General features: G+C 47.0%; 1 protein-coding gene across 5 annotated transcripts in view; it reads left to right on the top strand.

The window, feature by feature from the left end:
* DCDC2C (doublecortin domain containing 2C) overlaps positions 1 to 14184 on the top strand; it is a 132995-nt gene extending 118811 nt beyond the window's left edge. The window contains exons 12-14 of one of the 5 annotated variants that reach the window (XM_051833277.2): positions 7250 to 7297; positions 11057 to 11746; positions 13751 to 14184. In XM_051833277.2, coding sequence (XP_051689237.2) covers positions 7250 to 7297; positions 11057 to 11643 — 635 coding nt within the window. In that variant the 3' untranslated portion in view covers positions 11644 to 11746; positions 13751 to 14184. Of the gene's footprint in view, positions 1 to 7249; positions 7298 to 11053; positions 11747 to 13127; positions 13696 to 13750 lie in introns of those variants that run through there. The other 4 variants (XM_051833276.2, XM_070069760.1, XM_051833282.2 and 1 more) reach the window with 4 other exon arrangements.
* Positions 14185 to 14634: the final 450 nt, after the last annotated feature.

The following is a 14634-nucleotide window of genomic DNA, read 5'->3' as shown; positions in this document are numbered from 1 at the left end:
GTGCTACTTGGAGCTTCAATTTCACCATCAAACTATTGACATTTTCTCCAAGTATTTTAACCATCTCCCTTGAGTGTTGACTTTCTACTCCTCCTGCTAACTTCAGAGAAAAGCCATCATTTGTTATGACAAACACCAACCAGATTATCAGAGTCGCTTTTTCCGTTTTCAAGAAAAGAGGTTTGTAGAGTGGATCCCCCAGATACTAAGAGAGGAAGGCGGTATTTGCTCTGCAGTGCGAGTACATTTGGGTCCCAGAGCGCCACCTATTGACCGGAAAGGAACCCGCGGGGCATCCTAAGTGAGTCTGGCCGGGCATAGCTTCAGTTATTGCCTCGTTTTTCCTTTTGTTACTTAATTTTTAATCAATGAGTGACCTCAGAGAGAAAGATCAGTGGGCAAAATCTAACCCATCTGCCCCTTCCGGTCAAGGTCTTGGCAGTCTTAACACCCATGAAATTCTGCAGGCCTTCACGGAGCCTCAGGCACAGGAAAGCTGACTGGAACCATCTGCTGAGGTCGTCATTTGAGAACGTGTCGAGATTCTGGAATGCCATCCGAGACCTTTCCTTCTGCCTTTGATTTTCATGATAATCCGTTCGTCAATGATCCCCACTTCACAGAGGAGAACCCAGAGTGAGAACCTGTCTTGTCCTTGGTGACAAAGGTAGCGCAAGGAGCAGCAGAAATTCAAGCGAGTCTGTCTCTCTCCCAGGCCAGTCGTGTGCTGGGCTCTGGGTGGGCACAGCGCAGCCCTGGGCTGCCTGTGGGCTTCTCCACGAGGCCGGCGCTCAGAGCCTGCAGAGGGGGCTGTGAGCGATTCCACGAGCCCTCCCGTGTGTCTCCAAGTGTCCAGTTACCTTTCAGGCACTGCCCAATAGCTCTGCAGTTCAATTATAGCCTCCAAGGTCTCTGAGCAGTTTTTCACAAAAGCACATTACACAGGGCTGTGGAGGTGACTCAGCCAATCCTAAACCACCAGGAATTGTGGCCCAGTACAGAGATTTATTTGGGAGGAGGGAATGAGGCCATTTCACACTCACTTAAAAAACGTTACCTTTCTTCCTGGCTGCTGATGGCTGTTGGTGGCCATCAATTCTATCCCATTCTATAGAATCAGGGGCTTACAAATCCCCGAATTCCAACACATTGCAACAGTTGTTTCCCAGGCATCACAGCATCTTCATGTATTTTGTGAGTTTGCCAGTTCCATTTTTTTGGGGGAGGAGGATGAGGCAAGTTTAAGTCCCTGAAGATTAACGAAAGGTGGTAATGTTTTCTTTAATCCACTGGAGCTCATTGTTTGGCTGTGTTTTATTGTGGTTATTTCTGTTTGCTTTGTGGGGGATATTCAAAGAATAGGCACAGAAGAAGCAGGAAAAGAAGACCAGTTTCTGTCCACTGCAATTTTCAACCTGCTTTAACTTTGCTTCCAAGTGTTCACATTTCTAGCGGCAAAGTCACAGGAACGAGCTGGGCACTGTACGGTACTTAAGATGCCCGGTGTCCAAATCTTCCTGCAGTGTAGACACAGATGCACCTGCTTCCCACTCTTGGCTCCTTTTGTGCTCTAAGTGTGTGCATTGAGAGGTGCAGCCTGTGCAAGCCACAGCCTCACCCTGGAAGGCCGCACTCCATGTTTCTTTTTTTCCTTTGCTGTGATTTCATCAAACTGGCAATCAAGGAACTGTTACAGAATGGATTTTTAACAGTTTTATGCAGATCACCAACCAGCTTGGCTCTGCGATGACCTGCTACTGGTTCTCATTTAGGGAGTGACCAGCAGTTGGTGACAGTGCCTGTGAAGCACAGGTGCACGCAGGGGTGTGCCCCTGGCTGTCACCTCTCAGAGCAGTGTTCTCAGCTCCCAAGCGCGAGGGGACCCGGCCCTGCTTCCCCTCCGTGCTGCTTCGACAGCCTCCTTTGACTTGCAGGCGAGAGCCTGCTCCCAGCAAAACTTACCCTCACCATCTGCTTTCCAGTTCTCTTTTGCATCTCTGGGTGGCGCGATGGAGATCTGCTTCCCAGGACCAGGCCCCTGCTCATTTTCCCTGCTGCCTTTGTGACTCCCATCGGAGCGACCCTTGGCAGAGGGTGGCTCTCTGGTTTCACAACATTCTGCTGCATCCCCTGCCCCTTGGAGAACCCCCTTCTTGGCCTCTGCTCTCTTGCCTCACGAGCTCTGCTCTTGAGAGCTGCTACCAGTTATTTCCACTGTGGTGTGAAACTAACTCAGCTTCTGCAGCTTTGTCTTGTAAGTCTAGGCAGGAGCCGGATACAGAGCGGGAGCTGCCTTTTCTGTGAGGATGTTGGCTTTGGAACTTCTGAACTTGCCGGGCTCTGGGGGCAGCACCGCACAAGCATTTTATGTGACCCAAGGCTAAGGAAAACCGGGGCAACCAGAAGCTCCGGCTCATATCTGCTTGGTGCCCAGACCCTGGCCTTTGTGCTGGGACCCCCTCTACACCCGTGAGTGTGTACAGACGCATCTGTGCAGTCTCACACAGGTGAGGTCGGTGGTAACTTTACCAGCTGGGGTTTCTTTTGCTTTCATATGCATAGCACTTATTTTGGAGGGGTTTACTTACTAGTTTATTTAGGCAGATCCATTTGGTGACATGCTGTGAGCTCTTACTCAGGTGTAAAATGGTGCTTAGACCTGCAGCATGGTGCAAGGGAGAGCGAGTACCGGGGCCTGTGTCCCAGAGACCTGGTAGTGGCCCTGGACCTGCTGTGAAGGGACTGTGCCAAGTGAGGTATGCTGACGGGGCCTCTGTCCTGGTAAGATGAGACGGGGGCATCAGAGGCTGCCTTCACTTCTGGCTCTAGTGGAATTCAGGAGAGCCACATGTGGCTCAGCTCTTGCCATGGGCTTTTCTGGCCTAAGTGTGGGCAGCTCTGTGTGGCCCACACTGAGGCTGGACCCACTGGAGGCCATGCTGAGAGGCGGTAGCAATCAGGACCCTTTGGGCTGTGGCAGGATTGGCTCAGGCTCATGGGAGGTGGTTTTTGAGTTTTGGATGCAGAATCTTTTAGACCAAGCAAGAGGCCGTATATTCTATAGAATGGCGCACAGCACAGCTTCCTCTTTAGCAGCTCTCCTTGCTTATGAGTCTTTCCTGAGATCTCAAAGTCTTCTTTAGGACAAAAGGTGTTGCTGTAGACGAAGGCCTTCTTCTGTCTCCTGGGGTAAACACCCAGCCTGGCTCGGTAACCCTTGAGTTGCATCAGGGCTGTGTCTTAGTGACTACAACCCAGCCGTGCACCCATGGCACCTTTCCTCATTCGTGATCAAAGGTGCAGTGCTTTGTGTGGTCAACTGCCCAAAGAGGGGCCACTCCCTTTGCCTTCTCGGTCACCAGAAAGACAGGTGTCAGCTTCTGTCTGAGGACAGCCCCCTCCCGTGGGGCCTGGCAAAGCTGCTGGGAGGACTCGCACATCTAGTTGTGTAAAAAGTGTTTTGCATATCTCTGAGAATGAGAAGAAGGGAGGGAGGCAGGCTTCAGTTAGAGGGACTCAGCACAAAAGAGGGCCCTGCCAGGGCAGTTCAGCCGTGTGCAGTGGTGAGTGCTGGGGCCTGGGCTCGGGGTCCGTGCTGTCTGAGGAGGTCCCTTCACCTCTCTGTCGCTTCCTCTTCTGCACACATAACTTTACGTGGCACTGCGGGGATGGTGCACGAGGAAAGTTGTCTGCAGGTGTGTTGTTGACGGCTAAGTCCCCACATGTATGAGCTGTCTCCTTTCTTCACGTGTGTCTCTGGAGCATCCCTGAGCTGTCATGCACTTTGTGTCAGGATCTGTCTCCTGGCTTGGGAGAGGGGCCGTTTCCTACTCAGGGTCCACCGTCATCAGAGCTCTGATTTCATTTCCAGCTGTCTGCACACCTGAGTGAGGCTTGTCCTCTATTTGACCTTCGACAGTTTCTGTGTGCCAAGCAAGCATCAAAGCAGAAATGTCTGACTTCTGTTCAATTCTGCAGCAAATTGCACAGCACTGACACCTACAGCGTGAGCCGTCATTCCTTCAAAATACAGACTCCAGTGTATTTTTGATCAGGATGAATAAAAAAATTAATAGAACGTGGTTAAGGTCAGACTAGAAAAGAATCTCTAAGATCTTGCAGTCCACCTCTCTTCTGCTGGGCAGCCCCACTGCTTTGAGGGTTCTCTGGGGGCAGCTTTTTTGTTGCTGGAGAGCTCCGTGAGCTCCAGATTCTCTACAGCGTGGACAGGAAGCCCGCACCCCCAGGCCCTGTGTGGCCAGGCCACACCTCTTCCCTGTATCTCATCCCAGATCTGTAAATTGGTAAACAACTTGGGCAAGATAAGGAGTTTGGCTTCACAGATGTTAAGATACACAAGAGTAAACTTGAGACAGGACTAGGGAGAAGGAGTCACTGGGTGAGCACCTGCTGTGTGCAGGAGAGGGCACTGTGTGAGCACCTGCTGTGTGCAGGAGGATAAGTCACTGCGTGAGCACCTGCTGTGTGCAGGAGGATAAGTCACTGCGTGAGCACCTTCTGTGTGCAGGAGAATAAGTCACTGCGTGAGCACCTGCTGTGTGCAGGAGAGGACACTGTGTGAGCACCTGCTGTGTACAGGAGGATAAGTCACTGCGTGAGCACCTGCTGTGTGCAGGAGAGGACACTGTGTGAGCACCTGCTGTGTTCAGGAGAGAGCACTGCGTGAGCACCTGCTGGGTCAGGGTACTGTGCTGAGTGTGCAGGGGAGAAATCATCGTCTGAGTACCTGCTGAGTGACTCCTATGATTTAGTCAGTTCTCTGTTTGATTAAGTGAGGCTCAGAGAGAAGTTCAGTCTCATGGCCATGTGACTGGAAAGTGGGTTTATTCTCACAGTGCAAGGGAAGTAGTTCTTTGCAACCACATCATGTTTCTGTGAGAGCAGGCATTGGAGGCATTCGCGTCTCTCTGGGAGTGCCGCACTGCCGTCATGAAGGCTGTGAGACAGGACCACTGGACCAGTGCACAGGGCAGTGCTGGGCCTCTCGCTTCTGATTTTGGACTTGTTGATAAGATTTTTATACTACTGGTTGTCAAAAGGACATAAATGATTTAAAGTGAAAATAGAAGTAAAAGAAAATTGAAAACCTATAAAGGAAGGATAATAGGAAAATCCAGCAATGATCTGGAGGGTAGGGGGAGGGCAGTGAGTCCTTTTGCTCTAGAACGACGTCTGGAAGTGCCTGGCTGAAGTGCAGGGCCAGGACCAGTGTCTGCCTCCTGCAGAGTCCCCAGTCCCTGCTTTCCCTCTGTTCCTTGCTTGTCGTTGGGTTAAAAAATTTCTGAATACAGGTCAAAAATCCTTGATAAAAGAATTCAAAAACATTCCCAAGTCCAAAAATTAATGAAAAATACATGTTATGAAAAAACTATGCATTGATTTTAAAGATTTTCTGTAACCAAAGAAACTTATCTTTTAATTCTATTCTTTTATGAACCATATATGCATTAAAAGCCTGAAAATAAGCAAACTTTTAGTCATGAATCTACAGTTAGAAGTTTATCCTGTGGCTCACAAATCAGAGATAAATCCTGATTTCCTATTGCTAGATTTAATTTAAGTTACAACTAGTGATAGCAAGTGGTGGGTTTATGACTTATACTTATTTCCATGTCTTTTAGCTTTGTTCTGTTTTCCAGTTTTTCTCTGAATACAGAAAATAAATATTTTAAGAAAAGGAATCCATAGAGGTTGCAGATGCTTCGTTAGCTTAACCTCCTAGGCCATGGTTGGACAGAACCCCTCTGAGCCTTAGTGAACCCAAAATACTCTTGATCGGACTTGTTATTTCCTTCAGGGACTTGGTAAATGTCTTTGCTGATTTAAAAAGCATTCCAATGCACAGAGAAATCAGTTGCCTAAGTAATAGCTACCACATGCAAACATTAAATGCTAACTTCAGGTTTCCACCTGAAGCCAAGTTGTAGGATTTGCTTTCACAAATTTGAGCCTGGCATCTTAATTCATAACCATCAGCTGCTGGGCGTGATGGTGGCTACAAAAATGAGTGAAAGTCAGCACCAGGCTTTCAGCCAAGCATGGAGCACAGGCCTTCCTCAGTGTTCAAACCACACTGTGTGGCCACGTGTGCCATGATGGCTTCTCTGTGGACCTGGGCTGTGCTTCCTCCACCTTGGACACCACTGTGGTTGGTCTACTTCTTGGTGGCCTCTGACCTTGCACCAGCCCTTCCCCCCGGGGCTCTCGGTCCTTGTTCTTTGTCTGACTGCTCCAGATTTGATTCCCCAGCTATGGCTCTGGGCAGCGCAGTCTGTGGTCAGCCCTGCAGCAGCCTCTGCTTTGCTTCCTGCAGTGACTGGCAGCTCCCTGAGCTGCTCTCACACGTCTTTTTCATCTCATTTGCTGAAATGCCAGGAATTCAGAACGGCTCCGGTCTCCTTATTTGGCTCCAGAATCAATTTAACTGGAGTGCTTATTAGCAAACAGTCTGTGTTCATTATGCCAGTGGAGCCTTTGACACAGACACACTCAGGAGCACATGCAGAGAAAAAAGCTAATATTTGCATGCTAGGTTGTTGAACTGGCAGAGGCTCCCGTAAACCCTTCAAATGCCTGAAATCGAGGCAGACTTGTGAGATATGTGGTTAAATGGAGGATATCTTCAGAAATTTTACAGCGCTTATTTATATTCTACTTGTGTGGATTAGGGGGTTTTATCTTGCAGGTGTTGATGTAAGTTATACATTTCTAGTTTCAGTGTTGCCAAGTCGAAGGAGCACTCTGCTTTTATTGCTGATGGCGCGGAGGTGTTAAGCAGCTGCTGCGTTATGGTTTTTGGGTTTCTGGTTGCTGGTAGAGCGCACCCAACACCTGCCTTTTACAGCCCCGGGTCCTGGGGCGACTGTTAGCCCCTAAGCTGGTGCTGGGCAGAGGCGGTCTTGTCACCTGTCACAGAGCCTGTGAAGGAGGGCGGCAGGAGCGGAACTCAAGCAAATAGGCTTTTTCCTTCGAGGAAGAGAAATAAGACCAAAACTGCCAGTTGCCGTGCAGCCCCAGGAAGTGCAATTTGCGTGATGTTTCTGTGCAGGATGGCTTTTGGCACAGTAGCAGCGTGCTCCCAGTTGTACTGGGATTGGCCCTGAATTCTCTCCCCGCTCATCACTGGGGTGACGTGCCAAATTCTTTCAGCCTTAGATCTCTCATTAGACACTGTGATGTGTAAACCCCTTTGATCAGCTTATTAATGACTGGATTTTTTTTTTCTCAGCGTCTCTCAAGAACATCAGCAAGAATAAAAAAGTGGTTCCGCTTTCTGGTAAGAGAACATTCTACCCGTGACCACTTACGAGCTCCTGGGGGGCGCTAGGGGTAGAGTGTGGTGCCGTCGCTAGGCTCGGCCTTTGTCCATTTGGGAGAGCCCCGTTGGCGGTGTCAGCAGTCGGGCCTCTCCCTCGGGCCCATGCCTGGCGCCTGCACTGCTCGTCTTTGGGTGAGGCACACCTTCCTAACTGTGCAGAACCCTCCACCCCATCCTTGTGGGCAGCTTTTAGGTCCTTGACAACGGCAGAATTTGCCTTTCTGTGGGTGACACTCTGTGGCCAGCAGTTTGGTTTAGAGCCATTGTTCACAGTGCAGTTATTTTAATATTTTACTGCATTTATCTTTATCATAGTTTGTAAAAAAGGAGTGGACAAGAAAAATAGAAACCCCTGAAGCATGAGCTAAGAAGTGCAGGTGTCAGAGGGGAGACGTCAGAGAAGTATAGGTGTCTCAGGTGCAGCACAGTGACAACTCAGTCCTACTCGGATGCCTGTTGGTTGAGTTTTGAAAGCAAACAGCATAGGATCTGCATGCAGTGCCAGACATGTCTCAATGACAATTGTATTTAAATCAAGGTGAACTCAGGGATTTCTGAACTTGCAATTTATTATGATGTACACTGTATATCATAAATGTAATTTTATATTAATATTAATACTTTGTGTACCTTCATATTACATATATTCTGATATTAACACGTCATATGAACACACTTGAATATCTTCATTCTATTTGAATTTTGAACCTTCTAATTTTATGTGTAAAATTTTAGGAGTGCTTTATGTGTAGGACTGCGGGTTCATTTATCACTTACGCCTTTATTCTTTCATCTATCAACATTTTCTGAATTTCTTCCATGTGCCTGCCTGCATTGAGAGGCAAGGAGGGGTAAGACGCAGCCTCTGCCCTCCATGCCCGCAGGCGGTGAGGGGGACACCGCCCGTGTGCTAGCGAGGCAGGCGTGCAGGAGGTGCTGGGTTGCTGAGCGAGGAGGGGCAGCTGCACAAAGGCAGCTCAGCACAGCACTCAGCGTCTGCCTCTCACCTGGCATATGGTCCTATGTTACCCTGTGGCAGTCTTGGTTTGTCCTCTATAACCCGGTGTTTGGCTCTGTAAGCTTTGAGGTGATAAACAGCATCTCATCACTGTTCACAGTGTGCTTTCATTCACTTATCACATAATCTGAACATTCCTAATGATCCATGTTTTGTCGCTTTTTTATAAATTAACTAAAACCTAGAAAGGTGAGTTGAATAGTCCAGGGTTAATCTGAAAGTAGGACTCACACATTGTTAGTCATTCTTTATGGGGGTGGGGGATGCCTGGCGCTGTGAGCTCCCGGCCAGGTGAATGATCCGGAAGAACGAGATGCAGGTTTGCTGTCCTCAGCCAGCTTGTGAGTTGAGCTGGAGACACCAGAAAGTCCAGTGTGCTGAGCGTTACCGTGGAAGTGTGCACTGAGTATCCAGGGACTGCACTGCATCCATCGGGATGCTCTGGGCTGGGAGAGAGGCTGCCAGGATTCGCACAACGTGTGGTTCAGGACGGGGCTGCTAAGAAGAACTGTGAGGGATCAGTGGCAATTTTCCAGGTAGATGGTGTGGAAAAGGGGAGGCTGGGAGAGGGGTCGGAGTGTCCAAATGCAAGGGGGAGCAACAGTGAGTTGGAGGGGGCAGCTGGAGACCCACGTTTCTTTGGTGTCAGTGAGAGTGGGAGACACTCAGCGTCTGGGTCCGGGTGGCTGAGGTTTCTCTCGGGATCGTAGGAAGCCTGCTGTGGGCTGGAGACTTGCCAGAGCAGCTCTCCTGCGTGCAGTGACTCAGATTCCTGGTTGCTGAGATGCTGGCATCTTCAGCACTCGGTGTGGAGTTTGCAAGGGAGGGGAGAGGATAGCCAGAGCCAGTTAGAGCAAGTGCTTGGCCGTCTCTGCTCAGAAGGGACACATCACGCCTCCTTCCTTGTGGTCAAAAAAGCCTTTGGCCCCACCTGGAAACACAGCTCTGCTGAGCAAGGGGAGTGTCGATCTTCAGTGCCTCATCCATCACTGCTACACCCTAGTTTATTATTCTAAGGACTTTGGTCTTTATCCTGTAGGCGATGTTGAAACAAGCAGATGATGTGATGAATGTATGTTCTTTAAAAAGCATTCTGGGGGCAGCAGGTTAAGCCACGCCTGCTGTGCCAGTATCCTGTGTGGGTGCTGGTTTGAGTCCTGGCTGCTCCACTTCCAATGCAGCTCCCTGCCAATGCTACTGGGAAAGAAGAGGAGGATGGCCCAAGTCCCTGGGCCCCTGCACCCACATGGGAGACCTAGATGAAGTTCCTGACTCCTGGCTTTAGCCTGTCACAGTCCCAGCTGTTGTGGCCACTTGGGGAGTGAACCCGTGGGTGGAAGGTCTCTCTTTCTGTGTCTCTCCTTCTCTGTTTCTGTAACTCTCTCTGCTTTTCAAATAAATAAATAAGTCTTAAAAAAAGAGAAGCACTGATAGCAGGGGGAGAAGGGAAGGGTCAGAGGGCGCGTGTTCTCCTGTTGTTCTCTGATGGAGAGGGCCTGGCTGGAAGGGGACAGGTGTCTGTTGACCTGACCACATGATGGCTCTGAGGGGCAACGTGAAATCAGAGTTGGGGGTGCTGGCTTGGAGTCCTGAGTGGTGCTTTTGAAAATAAGAGGAAAAACCAGTCTGGGGAGGAAGGCAATGTGTAAATATGTGTTGTAAACATTTTACTTGAGTTACCTGGTTTCTCTCAGGTATGGTGAGACTTCTCACCTAAGATAGGTTTTCATTTTTAAAAATTATTCTTTTGGATTTATTTCAAAGGGGAGGGAGTGGGAGGGGGGAGAGATCTGTCATCCAGTCATCCAGCCATTGGTCCATTCCTTAAATGCCCACAACAGCTGGGACTGAGCCAGGCTGATTCCAGGAGCTTAGAATTCAGTTCTGGTCTCCCATGGGTAGCAGGACCTAAGGACTTGAGCCATCCCTGCTGCCTTCCAGGGTGCATATTAGCAGGAAGCTGGAATCAGGAGCAGAGCAGAGACTCCCGCCCAGCCACTCTGATGTGGAATGTGACAACTCAGCCGCTTCACCACATGCCTGCCCCAGGATGTCTTCCTAGGTGATATGTAAGGGCTGTGTTGTCGGTTTTCAGGAGCACCCTCTGATTCCTTCTGCCACACCCCATCAGTGCCATAGGCCAGGTCGGTGTTGGCGTCGCTGACGGTGGTTTACCAGTGGAGATCAGCAAACACATGGCGTCTTCCTGAGCTCAACAGCGGGTTTTCATGTTTTTTTGTGTCCATTCTGAGAAGACTGTCTCAGATGCCCCTGCACTCTGATTTCTTTCTTTTGCTTCTTATTGAAAATCCATTCTCTATCTGAGTGACTCAGAAAAAGCTTTTTTTTTTTCCTGTAACTGTTCAATTTTAAAAACACTAATGGATTATATCTGTTTAATTACTATTTGGTAACGTACATTTTTATTCTTATTTCTCTTAGAGTTCTTTGATACTATCCCATCCTTCCTATTTTATGCTTATTTGAAATTGTATTTCCCAATGAGAGCAAAAGTGATAATGCATACAAAAAGCACATTGTAAGTGTAGCACCCTATGTAAAGCTATTTTTATGAATAGTTATCACTGTCACTACTAAATCAATGATGGAATAGCATGATTTATATGATTTATTTCAGTTGATTTGGATGGCTATTATATGTAATAATGACTTTGTTTTATTTTGTCAATAATAAGAAGAACAATATGGCATTCTAGAGGAAGAAAATACATCTGAACCACTAGAAACCCCTGTAGAAATAGAAACCCAAAAACAACCACCAATGAGACAACAGTCACAAGACGAATCTGCAACAACACAAGAAGAACAAATACCCGAGGGACAAGAATTATCTGAACACTCCTCCTTAGGACAACCATCCCAAGAACAGGTACCTGACAGACAACAGCCTTCTGAACACTCTTCCTTGGGACAACCATCCCAAGAACAGGTACCTGACAGACAACAGCCTTCTGAACACTCTTCCTTGGGACAACCATCCCAAGAACAGGTACCTGACAGACAACAACCTTCTGAACACTCTTCCTTGGGACAACCATCCCAAGAACAGGTACCTGACAGACAACAGCCTTCTGAACACTCCTCCTTAGGACAACCATCCCAAGAACAGGTACCTGACAGACAAGAACCCTCTGAACACTCCTCCTTAGGACAACCATCCCAAGAACAGGTACCTGACAGACAACAGCCTTCTGAACACTCCTCCTTGGGACAACCATCCCAAGAACAGGTGACTCGTCAACAACACAGAGAACAAGTGCTGTGAAAGCCAAACCTCAGCCATGTTGTAAAGAACAACAGTCAAAAACTAGAAAGGATCACAAGGAAAATGAATACAATTAGACACTTTTTCACATGATGCTGAAGAGGTATGCTAGTAGAATACTGAAATTGTGAATTTCATAGTTTGGTTACCAGTTATAAAGTTTAAAAAAAGTGTGACAAAATTCATCTGGGATTCTTTCCTGTTTTCTGTTATCATGAAGCTGTAAGAGGAGGGGTGTGGTTGGTAAGACTTCGAGCATCCTTGCTACTTGGCTCAGACCTTCCCTTCTGAGAACGTTGACCCTTATGGTCTGCTATGCTGACTCAGCAGTCCTCAAGCCACCCATCCTCAAACCATCCGGTGCTAATGCCACCCACATCTATCACTTATTCTTTTTACCTAAGAGTGAGTTAAGGAATACTATAATTAAACATATATATTTATATACAAAATACACATTACACTTACATTTGTATATATGTGTGTCATGTCTGTTGCAAAATGGACAGTTGTAGAACCTTGTGGAATAGTACATTTTCAAGAGAAAAACATTCTCATCTCAGACTACACAAGCCTGGTTTCTTCACTCATTGAGAGTGTGAACTAGGTTTGTGCCTCAGTTTACTCACTCAAAAATTAGGGCTGATAACACCTAACCATAGACTTTTGGGATAATTATTACCAGTAAGCACTTAGAACAATCCTGGGCCCATGGAAGAGGCACTAAAATGTTAGTTATTGTCATTGCTTCATTTTGCCATGGGCTTTTGTGTGAGCTCTGCTGAGGTGAGCATTGGATGTGACCTTTTTGGTAACCAAGCTTCTCCAGTGCCAGAACGAAGCTCAAACATGGATTTTAGCATTGCCAAAGTCGAGATGAAGATCAAGCCAGTTCTCTACCATCTGGTGTTATACCAGTTGTGTATGGAGGAGAAAGACAAGCCATTATCTTTCCATACTTAGAGTTTCCTGATTTTTTGTTAGACTTGACTACAGCATTTCTCATGCTTTAAGGAACAAGTTTGTAATCAGATGGGAACCATTTGTTCTCATCTTTAGCTTTTTTATCAATAAATTCCTGATAGCGCCTTCCTTTTGAGTTAGCACCATTATAGGTACATATTTTGGTGCATGAAAAAGAAATTTAGGAGTGTTTCCCGTTGCTCTTGTCTGTGAATTCTTTCTTGCTGTCCCAGAGCCTGTGGCTGAAACCAGCATGCTGCTGTGGAGAGAATGGGGTGGGTGTGAGAGCTGAAAGCGAGGCTCCAGTCAGAATGCGACCATTTGCTGACTGAGTGGTTGTGAGCGGTCCTTTGTCTTCTGTGAATGAAGTGTGGATGATGATGGGATCGTGGAGGGGGTTCACAGTTGTGCTGTGAGCTCACCTCTGAGGGTGAAGTCCCATGGGACTGTAGCTTACAGGAAGCACAAGTGGGGCTTGGACTCAGGTTTTCCCTTCTTTTTATTTTGACATTTAATTTCAGAGCCATCGTATGCGTCAAGTGAAGTTAAGGATGCTGGTCACTTTCCTGGGGTAATATATGTTCATTTAAACACAGCAGATACATGACTTTAAAAACTGCAAAGCATCGTGCCTCTAGATGATGGCCACAGTATCTCTGGAAGGGAGTCACTCAGTGTCACAGTGAAAAAGAGCTGTCAGTACCAAGAAGGCACAATTAGAGCTGGGAGCAGAGAGTGTGGGGGATACAGAGAAGCTGTAGTAGAGGGCACAGTAGTAAGGGTACAGGGGTGACAGGCCAAGATGGCAGAGCACAGGGACAGCAGGGACATTGGCACAGCAGGGAACAGGGACAGCAGGGAACGGGGACAGCAGGGCCTGGGCATCGCGGGGGCACATTTTCAGAACACTTGGAGAGGGATGGCCGCAAAGGAGAACAGCAGCAGATTCCAAAGTGAGTTTTCAAGCTTGTCTTCTGCATGGTGCCTGCATGGCAGGTGTCACTGTCCGACACGCTGGGATTAGCTGTCATTTACCACTGCAGTGCCTGATCCAGACTCCTGTCCAGTGAGAATGCAACGTAAAATGTGCCCAAATCACGGTTTTGGGAAGGTTTATGTCAATGTGCTTTTCTGTGTCTTTCAGATGGCCCAGGAGCACAAAGCAATAAATGAACGAAACCACCTTTATGTCCACCTGAAGTCCACTTTCCTCCACGGAGGTGTTGCACATGGACGTTTGAACAGCAGGAAAGTCCTGTGTGGGGGAGTAAAGCCCCACACAGTGCTGTCCTCTCTAAAGCTGGAGCCAAGGCTTTTCTGCTGCCTTCCTTAAGCTGATTCCCTTTGCGGTGATATTCTTTTTAGTAAACATTTAAAAGTGAAATGCGGTTTTTTATGATAAAGCCCCACAAAGGTTGTCCCGAAGACCAGAGGGATATGAAATAGTCGTGTGCATTGACCACTCGCTATTTTTTCTTTTGGAATTGCTCGCAAAGGTATTGTTTCATTTTTTTAGGAATCAAGAATTCTCATGAAAGAGGTACTTTCTGCCATATTAAAGTTCAAAGTATGAAAATATTTTATCTTCTGAATGATTAATTGTAAGTAAAAAATAAATCCAGGTTAGCTGAGAAAAAATTTTATAAGGTTATTTACTTACTTTCATAAAAGCAAAAATAATACCTATGTGGCTTCATTAGAATATATATATAGTTGTGTATGTATAGAATAAATATATATACATATATACAGTTGTGTGTATATATGTGCACACACATTTGAGGTGATTGTGAATGTGTATGTGTGTGCATGTGGGTGCATATATGAGGGAACTTAAAAATGTATGTAAATAGAATTAAAAGGTAAGTTTATTTCAGCGCAAACATTTCTTTAAACTCCATGAACTTAGGACCAATATTTAACATATATTCTTTGGGAAAGGTTTTAATTTTAGCACATTATGTTGACCTTTATTTTTTAAAATGATTTATTTATTTAATTTACTTATTTGAAAGGCAGAGTTACAGA

This window comes from Oryctolagus cuniculus, chromosome 2 (genome assembly GCF_964237555.1).
Source record: "Oryctolagus cuniculus chromosome 2, mOryCun1.1, whole genome shotgun sequence".
Classification (NCBI taxonomy): domain Eukaryota; kingdom Metazoa; phylum Chordata; class Mammalia; order Lagomorpha; family Leporidae; genus Oryctolagus; species Oryctolagus cuniculus.
This window is presented reverse-complemented; position numbering and strand designations above follow the sequence as displayed.